Source organism: Gavialis gangeticus, unplaced genomic scaffold (assembly GCF_001723915.1).
Source record: "Gavialis gangeticus isolate Ggan-Ray unplaced genomic scaffold, GavGan_comp1, whole genome shotgun sequence".
Classification (NCBI taxonomy): domain Eukaryota; kingdom Metazoa; phylum Chordata; order Crocodylia; family Gavialidae; genus Gavialis; species Gavialis gangeticus.
In genome coordinates, this window is record NW_017729011.1 from 6,568,474 (window position 1) to 6,587,796 (window position 19,323).

The following is a 19,323-nucleotide window of genomic DNA, read 5'->3' on the forward strand; positions in this document are numbered from 1 at the left end:
TTCAGGTCCCTCCTGACCCTAGCTACTATGAAACTATGAAACATTGGCATGAACACATTTCTATACTGGTATGTTGAAGTTAGTGGGGCTGTAACAGTCTCACTTTTACTAGTTTTGCTCTTTTTAAAAAGAAGCCTGCACTCACCAGGTGCTGCCAGGCGGAGTGGGGGGGTGGCGATCTTCACTGCCCCGTGCTGCATGGGGGGCTCTGCCATGACCCCCCAACACCCGCCCGCTGCCCCAGCCCCCCCCCATGGCTGCCCTGCCAGCCCCAGCTCCATCCCTTTAAGAAAAAAAACAAAACAAAAAACCCCGAACTCACGAGCCGCTACAGCAGCCTTGGGTCTTCTGGGGGCTCATGCAGAGCCCCCTATGCAGCATGAAGCAGTGGGGGAACAGTGGGGATCACCCCGCGCTGGGCAGCAACTGGTGAGTCACAGCTTTTTTTGTTTGGTTTTGTTTTAAAGGGCTGAGAGCTGGGGCGGGCAGGGCAGCCATTGAGAGCGGGCGGGGGATGGGGTCTGCGCGATTCGGAGATTCAGCTGATTCTCTGAATCAGATTTGGCCGAATCGATTCAGGACAGTGATTCAAATCACCGAATCGAATCACTGTCCCCCAAATCAGCCAAATCCAAGAAGAATACTAGCCGCTTCGCACAGGCCTAGCAAACGTCTGTTTGGTCAAGGGGATGCTGCAACTCATGGCAAATTATATAAAGCGCCAGGAGTTAGAGCAGGGCCCTATGTGTCTGTCAGCGCCTTAGGTGCTCACCATTACTCCTTCAGTTCCATGGAGAAGTCTGGTTCCCTTAGCACTCTGGACGTTTGCTTGTGAGTACTCTGGAACATGGAAACTGGAGCTGCTGCTCTGCATCAACGGCTAAGGTAGGATCAACACAGTACATTCAGCTTTATTATAACAACTGTACTTCAGGCCCTGTGTGACAAGACCATGATTTAATTGAACTTTATCATGTTCTCGCTCAACACGTTCCTTCTCAAACTCCGGTCTTAGCCTTTTTAGTCTCTTCTGGTGTGGCAATTACTCCATTCTCCCGACCATTTTGGTTGCCCTTCTCTGTACCTTTTCTAATCCTTTTTGAGATACAGAAACCAAAACTGCACAGAGTATTCAAGATGTGGGTGCACCATTAATTTGTATAATGGCATGATGTTCTCCATTTTGTTTTCAATTCCCATCTTAATGATGCCCAAGATTTTATTGGCTTTTTTTGGTTGCTGCTGCACCTTGCACTTACATTTTTACAGGGACTCCAAGGTCTCTTTCCTGACTCGTAACAGCTAGTTCAGAACCCAAGAAGCAAGAAGCTGGTGAGGAAAACAGAACGCGACATGTGAAATGCATTTACTAGTAAATACCAATAAATTAATATTGTCATTTCCAAACCAGAATTCTTTCCCTTGGATCCCAAAACCACTTTTGTATGTTTGTTGTTCTGAAAAGACCAAGGAGTTAAGCTTATAGAGCAATAAAGCTTGTTTATTCAGAGTACAGTGCCTTGCCTACAGTTCTGCTGTTCCCTCCTGCAAACCTGGGGCAAATGTAATAATTTATATCTAATACTCTTAAAAGTATCCACACAGTATGTATTCCAGTTTTGAAAAAATCCACTGAACTATCTGTCCATCTCTGGAAAACGTGGGGGAAAAGTAAAAGAAATGATACTATTTCCTTCCTTCTAGACAGAAACAAATCTCAAAGAATAATGATATAATTTTGAAGCGTCAGAAATAATTGTTAAACTTGTCAAAATCTTCTCTGCCTTATAGTAGTTCAGTAAGAGTTTAAGGGGGATTGGTATGTAGTTAATATCCTGAGGGGCTATTAGAAATACCTAATAATGCATTGTATCCTTTCTAGGAATATCCCTGTTCAAGAAAAACCTTGGACCAAACCCACACCTGGTGAAATCCGCCCCCGCCCCCCAAGCTTTGAGGACATCAAGATTAGGCATTTCATGGGCTGTTTGATTTATAATCCAGATACCACCATTCGTATGCATGTCACAGAAAACAGCTCAGGGTTTGTAGTCCTCATCATAGATGGTGTACCAGCCACTCAGGACTTTCCCTCTCTTTAGCAGCTCCTTGTTGTTCCTAGCTCCTTGAGGAGACAGTAATTTTATGCTATAAATACATTTTTAGGACTGATTACTTTTTCTAAACATGGATTCTGTGGACTTTTTAAGGAACTAGTTATTTCAAAAGCTGTCTCCTGAGATTCTCGTTCCCAGATTACTGGATTTCTTTTTTTCTTCACTCTACAAAGTCCTGGCTCTTGTTGGAAAACACAGGAGAGAAATTGAGGAGTTTTCATGGAAGCAATTTCTTCTTAATACAAATATTAAAGTACTCAAGCATTCACCTTCATTTTTAGTCACTAGCCCATCTTACAGGGTAGCTACCTGGTCATTATGCTCACTATGGGTTTCTGGTGAACCTGAACCTTGTGTTAGTCAGCAAGACATCCCATTAATGCTTTGCTTCCCAGCTTCTTGCTCCCACACGCCCAGGGATAGATGCCTGTCCTGGCTCACCAACCCTCTAGTGGCAAGTCACAGCTGTGCGTGTGGGGGACAGCCAGAGAAAACTTTTAGCCTTAATGTGTGACTGCTTCAAATTTGAGCTAGCAAAAAAGGATTCACATTTGGGCAGCTCAAAGTATAATGTGTAACAAGGGGATAATTTTAAATGTAGAGATGCAAAGATATAATTTTGTCAGGAGCTTCATTCCAAAATTGTGCATTCTGATGCCCTTGGCTGAAGAACAAACTACACAGAAATTCAGGTTTCGCAAAGCAGATGTTGGGTAAGTGGCCACCGCAATCGCATCTCTTCTCATTTAGGAACAACAGAAATGGTCCACTTGGTGGTATGGTCATCTATGTTACTTAAATAACACAGTGGCACATTTTATTCTATCCTATTCTAAGCCTATTGTATTCAAACCCTCAGCCTTGACAAGAAGAAGGTATGGGTTAGGGTTAGCCTCAGTTGCAGAGACATAATTTTCCCCTCTGAGACTCCAGTAACTTGATGGTTTGTTTCGAAAGGCGTGAGGTGCTTACACACTTTTAAGTGGCAACCAGGCATAGAAATGTCTTTTAAAAAAAGTCTTTAAAAAATGTCTTTAACAGGTGTGCCACAGCATTGTGCCACTGCAGTGACCTACAATGAGCTCATAAATATGGAGATGGAGAAATGCCTTAACAGGTGTGCTGCATAAAATGTTTATTAATGTAAGTGTGCCTTGGGCTGGAAAAGGTTGGGAAACACTAGACTAGATGACCTCTGGAGGTGCCTTCCTGCCCTAATTCACTATGATTCTAGACATACTGATTTCATACTATAACTTTTTATTAAGATTGAGAATATCACAAACTGGCCATTAATATAACCAGCAATCAGAGCAGGTTTTTCCTTATTGTTAGTACAACCTGTCTCTGTAAGGAAGGGGAGTGAAGGCTGTGTTCCTTTTATGAATATTACATGTACTTCTGTGTACTAGATTGGCATTATGCTGTTTGCTGTCCAAGTTCAAAGAGTTACCTCCCACAGGTGCTTCCAGCACGTGGCAGGAAGGCAGGCAACAGCTTTAGCCATCTGTCTAAGTCAGCCCTCAATCTTGAGAAGACCAACCACGCCTGACAGGGATACACAGGAAAGATATGGATATACATGAAAGTCCTGGCCTGATCCATCCCATTCCTCTTGCCTCTTGGTTCTCTCCCTGGTTCTCTCTAGACTGGAGTGCTTTTCCAAAAGATCTGTGCTTTTCTGTCTGCTGCAAGAGCAGTCTTCTTTCAGGCATGCCACACAATCCTCTCTCACTCTGCTGTAGCTCACACTGTGCCACCTGCTCAAGCTACTGCAAAATAGAGGCAGTTAGACATTTTCTGATTACTGTCCCCTCAAACAGCTAAGAACTTTCTGATTCAACATGATGTTGTCCAGTTTGTCGACAATGAAAGTTTCACTGAAAGGCATTTGAAATTTTGCCATGCCACCAGCAGTTTCTATTGGAACCGTGCCTGGTTTTGTATCAGCTCCCCAGGTGGGCTGGTGGGCAATCCAGCTTTCCAGGCCTTTCCAGTTTGGGGGTAGACCTGGAAATGGATACTACCATGGAGAGGTAAAATGCAGAAAGAATCCAGAATAGATATTGATATTGCCTTAGCCCATTGATCACAATTGCTGCTGGGCTCCAATGCATACTTGAAAATCCTCCCAGATCCTTGTCTGCATCTTCAGAGACCCACAGACCTTTAAAAAACCTGGCCCTAAATTACCGGTACTTGAAGATTGGACTAGGGTCCTCAGTCACAAAGATGCTTTGGAAACTGCCATCTATAATGTTAATATGTTCATAAACTCATGTAACCAGACTCTATTTTTTTTCAAGGGGCAGCTAGTGACAGTCTCAAGGCTAACGCGACTGAGTCTGTGGAAGAGAGTGAGAACCGACTCAAAGCTTAGGTGGGAAACCTCTTGTAGGTGTGTTTGACCTCACATACTTTGAACTACAGCTTTTCATCATAGTTATTTCAATGGGCAGTCTGTGCTGTTTTCAAACAGGGATTTAAGTAAATGTTTCTTGACTAATAATACAAAGATTTGCTGTGAACATGTGGGTCAGGCCTTTCTTCATTTATGAATATTTTGTGTACCTCTGTGTAGTGGGTTGTCACCATGGTGTTTGTTCCCTGGGTGCCAAGAGCTACCTCCTGAAAGCAGTCTCCTCCATTTGGTAGAAAGGTGGACAATGGCTGCCAGCAACTAGTATGTGCAGGAGTTCAGGTTGTTTGATGTGCCTTTGACCAAACTGAGCCCAGCATCCTCGTGGCAGTAGGCAGTGGAGGGGTTCAGACAGGAACCAATATTAGTCACTCTTTCAAAAATTAGGCCTAAGGCTCTGAGATCCTGGAAGAGGCAGTACCTGCAGAGGTAAATATGCAACCCTCCTCCCAGAAGTGCAAGGACCTCACCATGTATGCACTGATAGGTTGCTACAGTCAAAGACAGTACCCGTGTGTAGGCCTGATAGGGAATTAGCCCTATTCTCCAGTTGCCACTCCAAGGGATTAAAAAAATAATACACTGAGTTACTTAAGAGTGCAAGTGAGAAGTTGATACAGGGATTTATTCTGTGATTTCTCCTCCTCCATTATGGAGCATCCCTAGGGTAAGAACTTTTGGTTGGCTTGAAATTTCACCATTTCAAGACTTCCCACAATTTAGAAGCTCTTAAACTCTTTGTGGTGTAAATAATGCTACGTGGATTAAATGAAATTTGGTCCTCTCAACATCTAAGGTTTTACCACAAGTCTTCAATGGTCAACAGTAGTGAAATGTATATGAAGAATGTCAGTTTTGCTTAAATTTCCTGGACCCAGGATGGCCACACCATGCAGACTGCTAAGGGCAGGATATCAGGGTTTCTAGAGATGTGGGCCAGCTGGTTCCTATGGACTACTCAACTCTTGAAGCTGCTGTATACCCAGGTTGTGCTGGAAACCCAAGTATCAAGCTCTGGTTTAAGTGGTGGTTTCCCAACTCTCAGCTCTACATGCAGGATTGGAGAACTCCTAAGGGCCCTGACCACAAGTCGCTCTTCATTTTTGGGCCTGCCTCCAAGTTGTGAAATCCGACAAGCTGGATGTCCTGCCTGTTGTTGGATGCAAATTCCAATTGTCTCTGAGGGCAGAAAAATTTAACTGGAGTTGTTCTCGGTACACTTCTTATCTAATGTGGGACCTTCAAACTGCACTAATCCAGTAATTTTTCCTAATGATTGACATGGTTCAACAGAGATTGCTTAAAAAGAGAAATCCAAATTAACCGATTTAAACTCACGTAATTCATGCTGCCATTGGCCACCAGTTTCGATCTTACTGTCCATTCTGTGTATCAGCTTTAGTGATACCTGGAAATTTACTGGGTTCCCTACAGTTAGGCTCAGAAGTGGGGATTGATAAGATTGGGGTGGTGGTGAAACGGGAATCTGCTTTGCAATTCAGAGACGGTAGACTTGGAATTGGAGCGTGTTCTTACTTCTGCATGTATAGGATGCTCACATGTGTCTCTGTACTTATAGGAGAAAGAGGACCCCCTGGGCCTCCTGGGGTGATTGGACCAAAAAGGGAGAAAGATAAAATCAGAGAGACTACGAAAATTTGTTGGCCTTCAAGGATTTCTTTTTTACTTCATCTATTTCTAGAATCATTTCCAAGACTTTGGTCTGTCAGATTCTCAGTGAACTCTATCAAGACCTTCCTCCATCTAGCCTTCTGTTTGGTTTTTGAACACCCAGGGCTAGTTGCTGACAGCATGTAATGGTCACTTTCTAACAATTCAAGAAAGGATTCTCGGCATAGTGAGATGTATGCAATTGGCACAAGACCCCCTCCCATCAATTAGCAGTGCCCATCAGCAAATACTCTGTTTCTTTGGAATCATGATTGCTGGACCACTGTCCAGAGTGGTTTTTGTCAGCTCTTTATCTTGGTTTGGATTGTTTCAGATTGCTACGTCTCTGCTCACACTATCCAATTCTTCCATCAGGAGAAAAAGGTGACACTGGTGAGCATGGTCCAAAACATGTTGGTTTTTACAATATAACATTTTATTAAGATTGTATTAATGGAAGGAGGGGCAACGGGAAATACAGGAAGGAGGGGGAAGCAGAGGCAGGCCACCCTGGGATAGTGGGGAAAAGGTGGTCCCAAAGGGGAGCACATTTCCAAGGCGAGAGAGGTCACCCAGAGCATGAGGGAGATGCTTGCTGTGGATGGCCATCCCTTCTCCTTTGTTGAGCAGCCAGGGTCCAGGTGGCTCATGATGCTTGTGGCCCCATCACACTGTTTGCCTGCACACACCACCTTCAGCAAGATGGTGATGCCTTCCCTGTCTGAGGCTTGCAGGGAGTACTTGAGGGAGGAGCTACACAAGGCAGGTCCGCAGGCAGCCTTACACTTCACCTCCAACCTCTGGAGCAGCCAGGGTGGAGATCATGCCTACCTCTCCCTCACAGGGCACTGGTGCAACCAGTCAAGCCAGTGGTGGGCTCTCCTTCAAGATGAGGTGAACAATGAGTCCCACACAGCAACCGAGATCAAGGGGGCCATGAGCCACTTGGTTCATGCAGGGGTAGCTCATTGGGCATGGTGAGCTCACCCGCGGGTTCATGGTCACCGACAATGGGGCCAATATGGTCAAGGTACTCCATGATGCCAACTTTATTAGCATCTGCTGTGTGGCACACAAGTTCCACCTCGTTGTCAGGGATGCCATGGAGGGGGACAGGACTGCTGGTGATGGTGCCAGCACCACCAGCAAGCTCATTTCCAAATGCAGGAAGGTAGCAGGCTACTTCCACCAGAGCATCAAGGGGGGCAAGATGCTGCGGGCAGAGCTGAGCATCCCGCAGCACAAAATCCTGCAGGGTGTAGAGACTTAGCAGAACTCCACATACCTGATGCTCAAGAGGCTGGTTAAGCAACAGAAGGCTGTCCATGAGATGGCCTTGTTTGGGGAAATTCGGATCGGTTTGGTCAAAAGCATAATTTGAAAGAACTAAAATCCTTCATGTGCTAATGACTGGCTTACTTGAAGCTATGGTCTACTGTCCTGCCATGTGGAGGAGAGTGTCTTCAGAAGATAGCTCTTGGAACCCAGAGAGCAGACAGCAGAATGATAATCTACTACACAGAGGTGAACAAAATATTCATAAAAAAGAAAGGCCTGACCTACATCTCCACAGTAAGTCTCTGTGCTAACAGACACGGAACATTTGACTTTGATCCCTGCTTGAAAACAGCATAGACTGCCCATTGAAACAATTATGATGAAAAACTATTATTAAAAATAATCAACATGCGGTTCAAACATATCTACATGAAGTTTCCTATTTCAGCTTTGCCTCTGCTCCCATTCTTTTCTACAGACTCAGCCACAGTAGTTTTGGACCATCGCTAACTGTGCCTTGGGAAAAAAGGGTCATTACATGAATTTATGAAAACATCAACATTGCGGAGGGGAACTTCCAAAGCATCTTTGTGACTGAGGGCCCAATTCCAATCGTCAAGAAATTTAGGGTAAGTTTTCTTCAAAGTGTTTGAATGTGTAAAGGTGCAGACAGGGGTCTGGTAGGATTTTCAAAAGTGCATTGGAGCCCAAAAGTCACTGTGATCAATAGGCCACAGCAGTTTCAAAATCCAGTCAGGATCCTTTCTACATTTTACCTCCCCCTGACAGTCCATTTCCAGTCTGTCACTCAGGAAACCTGGGCTCCAAACCAGCCCACCTGGGGAGCTAGTACAAAATTAAGCAGGGTACTAATGGAACCTGCTGTGGAATAATGAAAACTTTCAAAGAAAACTTTCCCTTTCTACAAAATAGATAAAATGATGTTACACCAGGAAATGTCTAACTGCCTCAATTCTGGAGCCAGCTTGGGAAGATGGCAGAGTGCAGGCTATAGCAGTTAATGTGAGGAAGGACAGTATGGCATGCCTGAAAGAAGACCGCTCTTGCAGCAGAGACAGAGAGCATTCCAGAGCTAAGTGCGTGAGTGCATAAGAAGTGCTGTATTGGGTCAGACCCATTATTTCATCTAACTCAGAGTCCTGTTTCTGACAGTGGCACAGGGGGAAGCCATAGGGAGAACTTTGAACTGGATAGATCTAGAGTAATCTATTCCCTATTCCATACTCTCCCTGGCAGTCACCATTATTTGTTTAGAGAGACCAAAAGAAACATCTCTAACAGAGCTGTTAATGGCCACTGAACAAAACAATTGTTAATTAATTTCTCTAGTCCCTTCTTGAACCTGGCTATGCTATCTGTTCCATCACCTCTGGTGACAATGAATTCCACATCAGCTATGTGTTGCGTAAGAAAGTACTTCCTCTTTTTAAGATGCAGTGACCAAAACTGCACAGAGTATTCAAGACATGGGTGCACAATGGATTTGTATAATGGCATGATGTTATTCTCCATTTCATTTTTAATTTCCTTCCCAATGATACCTAATGTTTCACTGGCTTTTTTAGTTGCTATTGCACATTGAGCTAACATTTTTAGTGAGCTATCTACGATGACTCCAGGGTCTCTTTCCTGGCAGCAGCTGAATCTCTGAATCAGATTCACCTGAATTGATTTGGGACAGTGATTCAAATCTATTGCTGATTCCTGCCTGAACCCCTCCACTGTCTACTGGCATGAGGATGTTGGGCTCAGTTCAGTAGAAGGCATAATTTCAAAAGGCCTGAACTCCTGCACATGCTAGTAACTGGCAGCCATGGTTGGCCTTTCTGCCAAATGGAGGAGAGTGCTTTCCGGAGGCAGCTCTTGGAAACCAGGGAGCAAACAGCATGATGACAATCCACTACGCAGCGGCACCCAAATATTCATAAAAAGAAGAAAGACCTGGCCCACATGTTCACAGTAAGTCTCTGCACTAGCTGTCAAGAAACATTTGATTCCCTGTGTGAAAACAGCACAGACTGCCCACTGCAATAACTAGGATGAAACGTAGTTAAAGATAACCAACAGGCATTTCAAACACATCTACATGAAATTTCCTACTTCAGCTCTGACTCTGCGCCCAGTGTCTTCTACAGACTTGGCCCCATTTGCTTTAAGACCATTACTAACTGCCCCTGAAATAAAAGAAGAGCCTGGTTACATGAGTTTATGATCACATCACCATTGAGGACAGGCTTTTCCAAAGCATCTCTGTTACTGAAGATCCAAGTCCAATCTTTAAGTAATTTAGGGGCAGATTTTACCTCCCCCTGGAGGTAAAATTTCCAGACTTGCTTCCAAGCTGTGACCTTAGAAAGCTGGGCTCCAACCAGCCCACTTGGGGAGCTGCTACAAAACCCGGCAGGATTCCAATAGAACCTACTTGTGGCTTGATGACAGTTCAAATATGTTTCAGAGAAACCTTTCACTTTCAACAAACTGGACAAAAATCATATTGCATCAGGAAATGTCTAACTGCCTCAAGTCTGGAGCCAGCCTGAGCAGACGGCAGAGTGCAGATCACGGCAGTTAGTGCGAGGGAGGGCAGAGTGGCTTGCCTGAGCGAGGACCACTCTTGCACTTTGGACAAGTGCTCCAGTCTAGAGGAAGCCGAGATGAAAAACACAAAAGATAAGAGGAATAGGTCAGGGATTTTCACCGATGTCCACATCTTTCCTGAATGTCCCTGTGAGACATGGTTGGTCTTGTCAATGTTGCAGGCTGACTTAGACCTATGGCTACCGCCAAACTTTGTCAACCGCACTATGATCAGTTGTTAAGTGGGTATAAAACCACAGTTTGGATTTGTTAGCACCTGCCTTGCGAATCTTAGGTTGAGTATTGGGCTTAACTTGGTTAGAGGCTAAACTTCAGCCACTGGCATCTGCTTTATAAGTTATGTACCAGTGAAAGGTTTATCTAAAGCTGTTGCCTGACTTCTGGCCAAGTGCTGAGAGCACCTGTGGGAGGTAACTCTTTGAACTCAGGCAGAAAACATCATAATACCGATCTAGTACATAGAAGCACATGTAATATTCATAAAAAGAACACAACCTTCTCCACAGTCTGTACTAACAATAAGGAAAATCCCGTTTTGATTCCTAGGTGAGAATGCCACAGACTGCCCATTAATACAATCTTAATAAAAAGCTATATTGTAAAAACCAACATGTTTATCCCCCACCCCACCTCCCCTCCACATACATACCTCCAAAATACAATTTATAGCTAAGCTTTAACACTCTCCCATGACTTCCCTAGACTCTACTTAAGGGGCCTGAGACCCACACCAGCTGTCTCTAAAATGTTTAAACCCTCCTGTGGTATTGGGAGGAGTTTTGAAGGCATCTAAGGCAAAGCCTCCACAGCCTCTGGAGTGAGCGCAGCACTGCCATCAAGAGATGAGCCCCACACAGCGGCACCTGATTCTTGAATACCCAAGCAAGGGAGGCAGTATAGATACATCAGTCATGCACCTCAGTAGCCTTGGGCATGTGCCTCATGATTTGCTGTATCTGGCGAGCCTGACCACAGTCTAGTTTGCACCCAAGCCATCCACTCTGCACCCAAGTTTGCATGCTTGGGCAAGGCATGGCAAGCTGAGCTTGCTCCAGAAGCAGTATAGACATGGCCTAAGTGATATAAAAACCAAGGCGCATATTAAAGAAGAGCTTGTGATTTAAGACCAGATTTTTAAAGACATTTCAATGCCTGGTGGACATTTCAAAAGTGTATGTGTACCTCATTCCCTTTGAAACATCCCACCCAGTTATTGGAGTCTCAGAGGAATATTATGTCTTTTCAGCTGAGGCTAACCCGAACCCATACCCTTCTTCTTGTCAAGGCTGAGGGCTTTCCTGGGACAGACCCTGAATAGGATGGAGTGCCTGTGTATCATTGAAATAACACAGATGACCAAACCACTGAATAGGCCATTTCTGTTGTTTCTAAATGAGAAAAGATGTGATTGCAGTGGCCACTTTCCCAGCATTTGCTTTATGAAACTTGAATTTCTATGTAGTTTGTTTCCCAGCCATGGACTTTTGACTTCACAATTTTGGAATGAAGCTCCTGACAAACCTACATTAACATCTCTACATTCAGACTGAAGTCCTCTTCTGACCTAAGAGGAACCAGAACAAGGAGGATTTATTGTTCTGAAAACGGTTTCAAGCTTTTGCAAGGTTCTCCATGCTCCAGTGGAGATACTCTGCAGAATGATTTCAGTGGAGAAGTGTGGAATACAGAGGGAAGGCAGAGTTCAGAGGTGGAGCCTAATATTGTAATTTCTATTACCTGGAAAAAGCTCTCAGCTCTGAAGCCCCAGCACAAAGAAGAGAGTGTTGAGAAGACAAGAGCAGCTGCCATAGCAGGGACCAGCAACATCCATGGGAAAGGGCACACAGCAAATATTCCTTGCTTTGCTTTGCTTTGCAGTAGCAAAATGTCAGGAAGAGAAGACCTGCCCAGGTGAGAAACAAAATCATTCCCTTTAACAGTATGGTAATTACTAGCTTTTTCTCAAGGCCACACTGTAGCCTCTGCGTTGAGGGTTAGACTTGGGGGACACAGAGATCAAATGCATGTCAAAGTTCACTTTATTCTCATGAAGAAAGGGGCCCTAAAAGTGTATTGCTGTGACCTGAAAAGAGAATCAGATGTGGGGATTGATTGCATTGCGGCATGGGAGGTGGAAAAGAGAAGCAATTCAAAGAAGCATGAGAACTGAAATAGGAGAAGGGGAGAAGGCCAACAAGTCAATGGAACATCTGCTGAGAAAAAGCCTAGAGATTGTCCTCTGTAGCCCCCCCCCATAGCAGTCACAGAGGCATTGGGGTTTTAAACAATGTGCTGGCTGAAGTAGGTGAAGAACCATGAGAAAAGAAGACATATGTTGCCAGAGTGCTCCTGGGCACATGGAAACAGGACCTTGCACCTTCATCATCCACATAAGTTCATCAAAGAAATGCTTATTTCCTGTCCCCCTTGTGTTTCTCTGGATGGACACAAGCAGGAAAGACTCCACATTATGGTTAACTACTAGGTTTAAAATTCCATTAATATATTTAAGTACTACTGCACAGTCCGGAAGAGTAATTTACATTAGGCAAATGTAAGTGACATTTTAAATCCCTTAAATTCAATTCATAAATTGCATTAAATTAAATTCAAATCATAACTCTGAAAGCTCTTCAAACTTTAGTCTTCCAAGCAGCAGATGTGTGGACTCAGACAGCAGCAGGGATCGAGACAACAAAGCACAGGACACAAAGGCCACAACCAGAAGGAGGAATGCAGGAGAGAATCTTTCCACCCCGATTCTGCTTTCTCCCACGGCCCAAAAAAGTGTCCTGTGCAGGCCTTCCCCATATAAGTCCCATAAGACTGGCACACAGGGTCAGGAGGCTCAGTCCTTCTCCTCTTATCTGCGCCTTGCTGCCAAGTCCAGGGCACACATGCCATTGGATTACATTTGCCTTTCTAGCCAAAAAAAAAAAGAGCTCTGTCTGATGTTGCATGCAGATCCTACTTCCCTCTGGAAATTAACATTTGCCGAATGTGCCAGATCCGGTGGCTCTAATACATGTCATTTCATGTCTCCAGAAGTAAAAATAACAGGAGTCAATGGAACTGAGAAGCTTGATATTATCCATGGTCTCCCTGGAGCTTATGGTATCATGGGTCCCAAAGGTGAACCTGGAGATAAAGGAGAGACAGGTATGTTGCCAGGCACCTGATGGAAATCTGCCTCAGAATCTTATTATGCAAGCAGCAAGTACTTATTGAATAGCCACAGTTATCCTGGTTAAAATCCAGTTTTAGGACGATGTGTGTGGGTACTATTTACAAAGTCTGCAGAGAGCACGGGCCATACTGTTGGCTGGTGTCAATTGGCTAGGTTCCACTACTTCTAAGTTCAGAGCATGTGAGATTGCAGGTATGTTGTAATGTCTACTGAATGGACAGGATGTTGAGGTTTGTTTTCTGCATCTATAGGAGACATTGGACCCCCTGGGCCTCCTGGGGAGATGGGACCACCTGGGGACAAAGGTAAAAGCAAACAGAGACTAGATACGAGATTGAAGAGAAAAGGCTTTTTCAAACATTTTCAAGGATTGGGGTTTGCCAAATGTCTTGATTCCAGTTCTGTCGAAGGCTCCCTGTATCCGGACCTCTTCCTGGTTTTTGCCTTACTGAAAATCCACTACTGATAGCTGAGACAGTGTCTGTTATTCCTAAGTATTTCCCAGAGATCTGGTGGCATATGGGTACACCATAAAATGCTTGCCAAAAGCTCTGGCACTTCATGGGGAGGGGTCACGTGGCAGTTTCTCTTGTCTGACAAGCTAACCAGAACCTTTAAAGGGAGAGATGATCAAAGAGCATCTGATATCAATGTCTACAAGACTGGTCAGCAGTGTTATGAATATCAGCGGTGATTTAAATTTTCCTGAGCAAGAAAGCGTGGGGACCCATAAAGAGCAGCTAATCAAATTAAGGTCATTTTTCACAAATATTTTTCCAAAGCTGCCTTGTCAAAATTCAACTTCCCCAGCCTTATGAGCTCCGTTCTGAGCTCCCATTCAGATTGCTAGGTCCCTGCTCACACTGTCCATTTGTTCCATCAGGAGAAAAGGGTGACCCTGGTGAGCATGGTCCACAAGGTAAGGAGAACTTAAATCATTATTTGTATTGGGAGAATGACATCCCTGCTGTTGCCGTGCTCTTCTTGGGGATGGAGGTTGTTCAGCTAGGCACAGAAGGAGCTTTTCAAAAGAGCTCGGCACCATCTGTGTAGGCAGTGTCCATTGAAGATCTTGCATCAACTCAGCCAGCTACCTGGGGCTCAAGCTCTCTCGGACATCTGCTGCATGATATGTGGAATTCCAGACAGTGCCAGTAAAGCATTTCTGCTTGGCTGACACCCAGTTAGGATTTGTATTTTGAGATTTGGGATTAGCTGGAGTTTTGACAGCATCTGAAGGAATTTGTCCAACACTCAGAATGCAACAGGGTAAAGGAGCTAAACTGGGGTTTTATGCCAAGATGAAGTGTTGGAGGGGGTGGGGGCAGGGCAGAGGGAAGTGAACTCAGATCAGGGTGAGATTACCTACCTTTGAAAGGCTGTCTCACTTGTTTTTTCTTTAGGAGACAAAGGAAGCCCTGGATCAGCTTCAGACATAAGTAAGAATGTCTGCTCTCTTCCTGGACTTTGTTTCATTTTAAAATCTGGACTCCCTGCAGCACACAGATAACTTTTGCCTGATATTTACCTGCACGTAGTGTTGAACTCCATCATGTCCCACTAGCTGACCCCTTATAGCTGATACTTAAGAGATGGGCAGGAATCACCACATTTGGATCTGGATTACAATCCAGACCTGATCCCCCTGAAAGTCTGTTAAATCCATTGGTCTGGAAATATCTGTCATTATTATGGAATTTGTCCCCACGGTCATCTACATGACTAGGACAAAGTGGGGAAGGGAGAAACCAACAACATAAGCCTACCAGCAGACAGCAGCACAGCTGCCTTTATCAGGGGCTGGAAGGTTTGGTAGACATGTGCTCTGCATAATGTCCCTATAGGGCTGAAGTGGTATGTGAGGGCAAAAGTTGTATGGCCTAGTGTTCTTTGCATTTACTGCCTAATAATATGTTGAAGTCTACAGAAATATTGAAAAAGAAGTATGGATTTCACACCCTAAGGTGCCTGGAATACCTACCAGCTAAACTAGTTTTTGATAAAGCCAACTGGATGAATTCTTAACGTGAATAGCTGTTTTATTGCTCATTGCTCATAGTGAAGAGATGAGTTTAGCTGGGGAAGAAGTTAAGAACTCTGATGGGGGCTTTCTGACAGTGATTTAGACCATGCACTCAAAAGTAGGCAGCTTTGGGAGCTGTGATGCATGAGCATTATACATGCAATGTATAGCCACAATCAACAGTGTTCAGGAAGCTCTTTTCCAGCATTCTCAGCTTTCTCTATGGGTTACAGGCCATTCATAGATTCATAGATGTTAGGGTTGGAAGGGACCTCAATAGATCATCGAGTCCGACTCCCTGCATAGGCAGGAAAGAGTGCTGGGTTCAGATGACCCCAGCCAGATGCCCATCCAACCTCTTCTTGAAGACCCCCAGGGTAGGGGAGAGCACCACCTCCCTTGGGAGCCCATTCCAGATTTTGGCCACTCTAACTGTGAAGAAGTTCTTCCTAATGTCCAGTCTATATCTGCTCTCTGCTAGCTTATGGCCATTATTTCTTGTAACCCCCAGGGACGCCTTGGTGAGCAGAGCCTCAACAATTCCCTTCTGCGCCCCCATGATGAATTTATAGGCAGCCACAAGGTCGCCTCTCAACCTTCTCTTGCAGGGGCTGAAGAGGCCCAGGTGCCTTAGTCTCTCCTCGTAGGGCTTGGCCTGCAAGCCCTAAACTATATGAGTGACCCTATTCTGGACCCTCTCCAAGTTATCCACATCCCTCTTGAAGTGTGGCGCCCAAAACTGGATGCAGTACTCCAACTGCGGTCCGACCAGCGCCCGATAGAGGGGAAGTATCACCTCCTTGGTTCTGTTTGTCATGCATCTGCTGATGCATGATAAAGTGCAGTTAGCTTTGCTGTTGACTTTGTCACATGGACGACTCATGTTCATCTTGGAGTCCACTAGGACTCTGAGATCCCGTTCCGTTTCCGTGCTGCTGAGCAGATCATTTCCTAGGCAGTAGGAGGTGAAATACACACAGCTTAGAGCAAAGCAAAACTCAGGGTCTTGGTCCATCTTAAGCTTGTATCCTGTTCACATAATCATATATTTTTTACTGCTCTGTAATTTATGATACATACCTGCCACATGCCTTGAGCAGCTGAGGGGAAAACAGTATTCTCTTGGCTGGCTTGAATCATCCTGAGTTGCATTTTTTTTCCTATACAGGACAGGAAGATTTGAACCAGATATGGTGTAAAGGTGAGTGTTATAATAATGAGACATCACAAGTGGTTGCAGAAGTTGTCACCTCCTCCCATTCAGGGGACATGGAATTTATCTCACAGTGTAGAGAGAACAAATGCATGCAGTTTTAATACAGCATGCATTTTGAGACTGAGGAAGACAAGGTGAAAAGGATGTCAAGTGCCCTGGGATTTAAACTGCAAGAAAAAAGCTTTTTAAACATCTTGCTTCTTAAAAATTTTCAGAATCACTTTTCTTTCAGTGGCCCTTCTTCAGAATGTATTAATTAAACTGAATTTCCCTCTTCTTCAGGAGCAAAGAATTGCAAGCAACTGTTAATTAGAGGGGTATTGCTGAGTGGCTGGTATACCATCTATCCTAAGGACTGTAAGCCCATGGTCGTGTTTTGTGACATGGACACAGATGGAGGTGGCTGGATTGTGAGTGAAAACAATGCAAAGACTGTCCAGTCATGATACTATCAAAAGTCATGTATTTCACTGGGTGTGGGCTTGCTCCAAAGCTTTGTTGCACCGGGATGTGCCTAGAAGGGACAATACAGCATCGTCAGGTATTTGTAATAACTCTGGTGACGATGCGAGTTCACTAGAATCTGAACATCCAAAAAATGCTACTGAGTCTCTTAAAGTGCTATTCCCCTCCTGTGCAATTTGGTAAGCGTTTCAGATAGAAGTGAGGCTGGGGATCTGAAAGTAACAAGTTTGATTCTTTTTCTTTAGCATTTTGGGGAAGAAGAGGTCAATAAGCTGAGGGAGGAATGGGTTACTCATTGTCTAGGACAGGTGAGGTCTTGTAGGCCCTCAGAGTTGTTCAGTGGATGGAAATAATGTTTTGCAAAGGATTTAGAGCATTCACATTTGACTGCTGTGAATCACAATTCAAAATACCAACATTTTCAAAAGGTTTTAGGTTGATCGAAGTGTTCTAATCCAGTGTTGTTGTTGCTTTTTAGTATGTCCTAATACAGCACAAAATACAATTTGCAAGGAATATCCTTGTTGAAAAGAAAAGTTTTGGACATTTCAAAATGGGATATTCCAGCATTCTCAAAAACTTTTCCTTCTTTTGTTTCAAAAGGAAATGTCAGTGAAGTCCACATGACTTTATGAAGCTTTTTCATTTCTACAGAAGTGCCCTTTTAAACTCTTCAGAATTCAGGAGGTTTTCTGACAAACTCTAAATACTATTGTACTTTATTAACATATTATAAGAACATAAGAACTGCCATTTACTGGGTCAGATCATATGTCCATCTTACCCAGTCTCGTGTGTCACAGTGGCACAGAGTGGGTGCTGAAAGTGAGAGTAAATTGGATATGACCAGGGTATTCCCCAGTCTCGCTGTGACCTACGAATACAGTAACAGGATAGGGGACCAGCTGGGCTGTTGTGGGACTCAGGGGACGAGTGTCTCATATGATCACAAAAGCTCACTTGCCCAGATGGAAAAGGGCTTAGGAAGTCTCCTTATTCTTTTCCTCTACAGCTGCTGCCTCATGTCACACATCCTTTTCCTACATACAAGATGTACCCTAGCCTTCCAGTATAGGGAAATTCACATTGGGTCTGTGTACTGCATTAAGCTTCTACTGGTAGCTTCTGTGCAATACTTGGGTGATGTTCTGTGGCCAATGAATACTGGAGGCCAGACTATAGTAATACCATTATCTTTTGGTCTCTTCCACCTCTTCAGGTCTTCAACCAAAAGTAAAAATAAAGAAGAAAATCTATACAAGTCTGAACTCATATGTTCATGAGGAAGAGAAGATCTGGATAAGTTTAACAGCAATTTGATTGTTGATGCTGTACAAGACTGATATTACCCTTGTTTTTTTCAAAATAATAACTAATGTTATTCCCCTTCCTTTCCTTGCAGGTCTTCCAGAGACGGATGGACGGTTCAGTAAACTTTTATCGTAATTGGAAAGAATATAAGAAAGGTTTTGGCAGCAGACTGACTGAATTCTGGTTGGGGAATGACAATATTAACATCCTGACGACTTCAGGTAAACGAATATCCAAAAACAGCATTTTGTTTTCCCACCAAATTCTACCTGCATCCTCATGTGAAGAGAGTGCAGAACAGAATTTTAAATAGGCTCCACAAGAAGAAAATGAGACAGGAGGTGCGGATGTGTTTTAAACTTTGCTGTGTTGTCTGTAGAAAGAGACTGATCTCAGCTAGTAGCTACCATCCCATGTTTGCTTAAGTAGACTATTAATTCTATGAAATGACTTATCAACTCCCAGTATGTAGTATAGGCCTTTCTGATCTCATAGCCACATCTATCTCACTCCCTTTGGCAGGCCCATTGCCAATCTACCGCTCAGCTCCCACACAGATCCAGGTACCACAACTCCACTGCCACATTTGGGACCCAACTGTAGCAACTCCATGACTTCTTGGGGGGGCTACAGCCAGCCAGTGGAGAATCATTGCTGCAGGCCACAGCACAGTGAAGGTGGACAACTGAGAACAAGGATGTTGCTCAGAAACACACCTTTCATAAAAATGAATTGGAGCAATTCACACGATAGCCGTATTGGCTTCAGTCAAAGCCTAGACTGACAGGCTAGAGTGGTGAAGCAAACTGCATATGATCTGCTTCTCAGAAGTACACACAGGACACATCTACATGAGACGCTACTGTGCAGTGGTTTCATAGTTTCATAGTTTCTAGGGTCGGAAGGGACCTGAGCAGATCATCAAGTCCAACCCCCTGCCATGGCAGGAAAGAGTACTGGGGTCAAATGACCCTGGCTAGGTGATTATCTTACTGCACATTTTATACATGGTTACTG

The 19,323-nt window shown here is 44.2% G+C and overlaps 1 protein-coding gene across 1 annotated transcript in view; it reads left to right on the forward strand.

Moving 5' to 3' along the window:
• Positions 1 to 11,698: 11,698 nt before the first annotated feature.
• LOC109292855 (ficolin-2-like) overlaps positions 11,699 to 19,323 on the forward strand; it is a 20,697-nt gene continuing 13,072 nt past the window's right edge. Inside the window, exons 1-8 of the mRNA XM_019510464.1 lie at positions 11,699 to 12,015; positions 13,150 to 13,263; positions 13,543 to 13,596; positions 14,175 to 14,210; positions 14,695 to 14,730; positions 16,483 to 16,515; positions 16,813 to 16,940; positions 18,398 to 18,527. Of these exons, the coding sequence (XP_019366009.1) occupies positions 11,934 to 12,015; positions 13,150 to 13,263; positions 13,543 to 13,596; positions 14,175 to 14,210; positions 14,695 to 14,730; positions 16,483 to 16,515; positions 16,813 to 16,940; positions 18,398 to 18,527 (613 nt within the window). The 5' untranslated portion in view covers positions 11,699 to 11,933. The remainder of the gene's footprint in view (positions 12,016 to 13,149; positions 13,264 to 13,542; positions 13,597 to 14,174; positions 14,211 to 14,694; positions 14,731 to 16,482; positions 16,516 to 16,812; positions 16,941 to 18,397; positions 18,528 to 19,323) is intronic.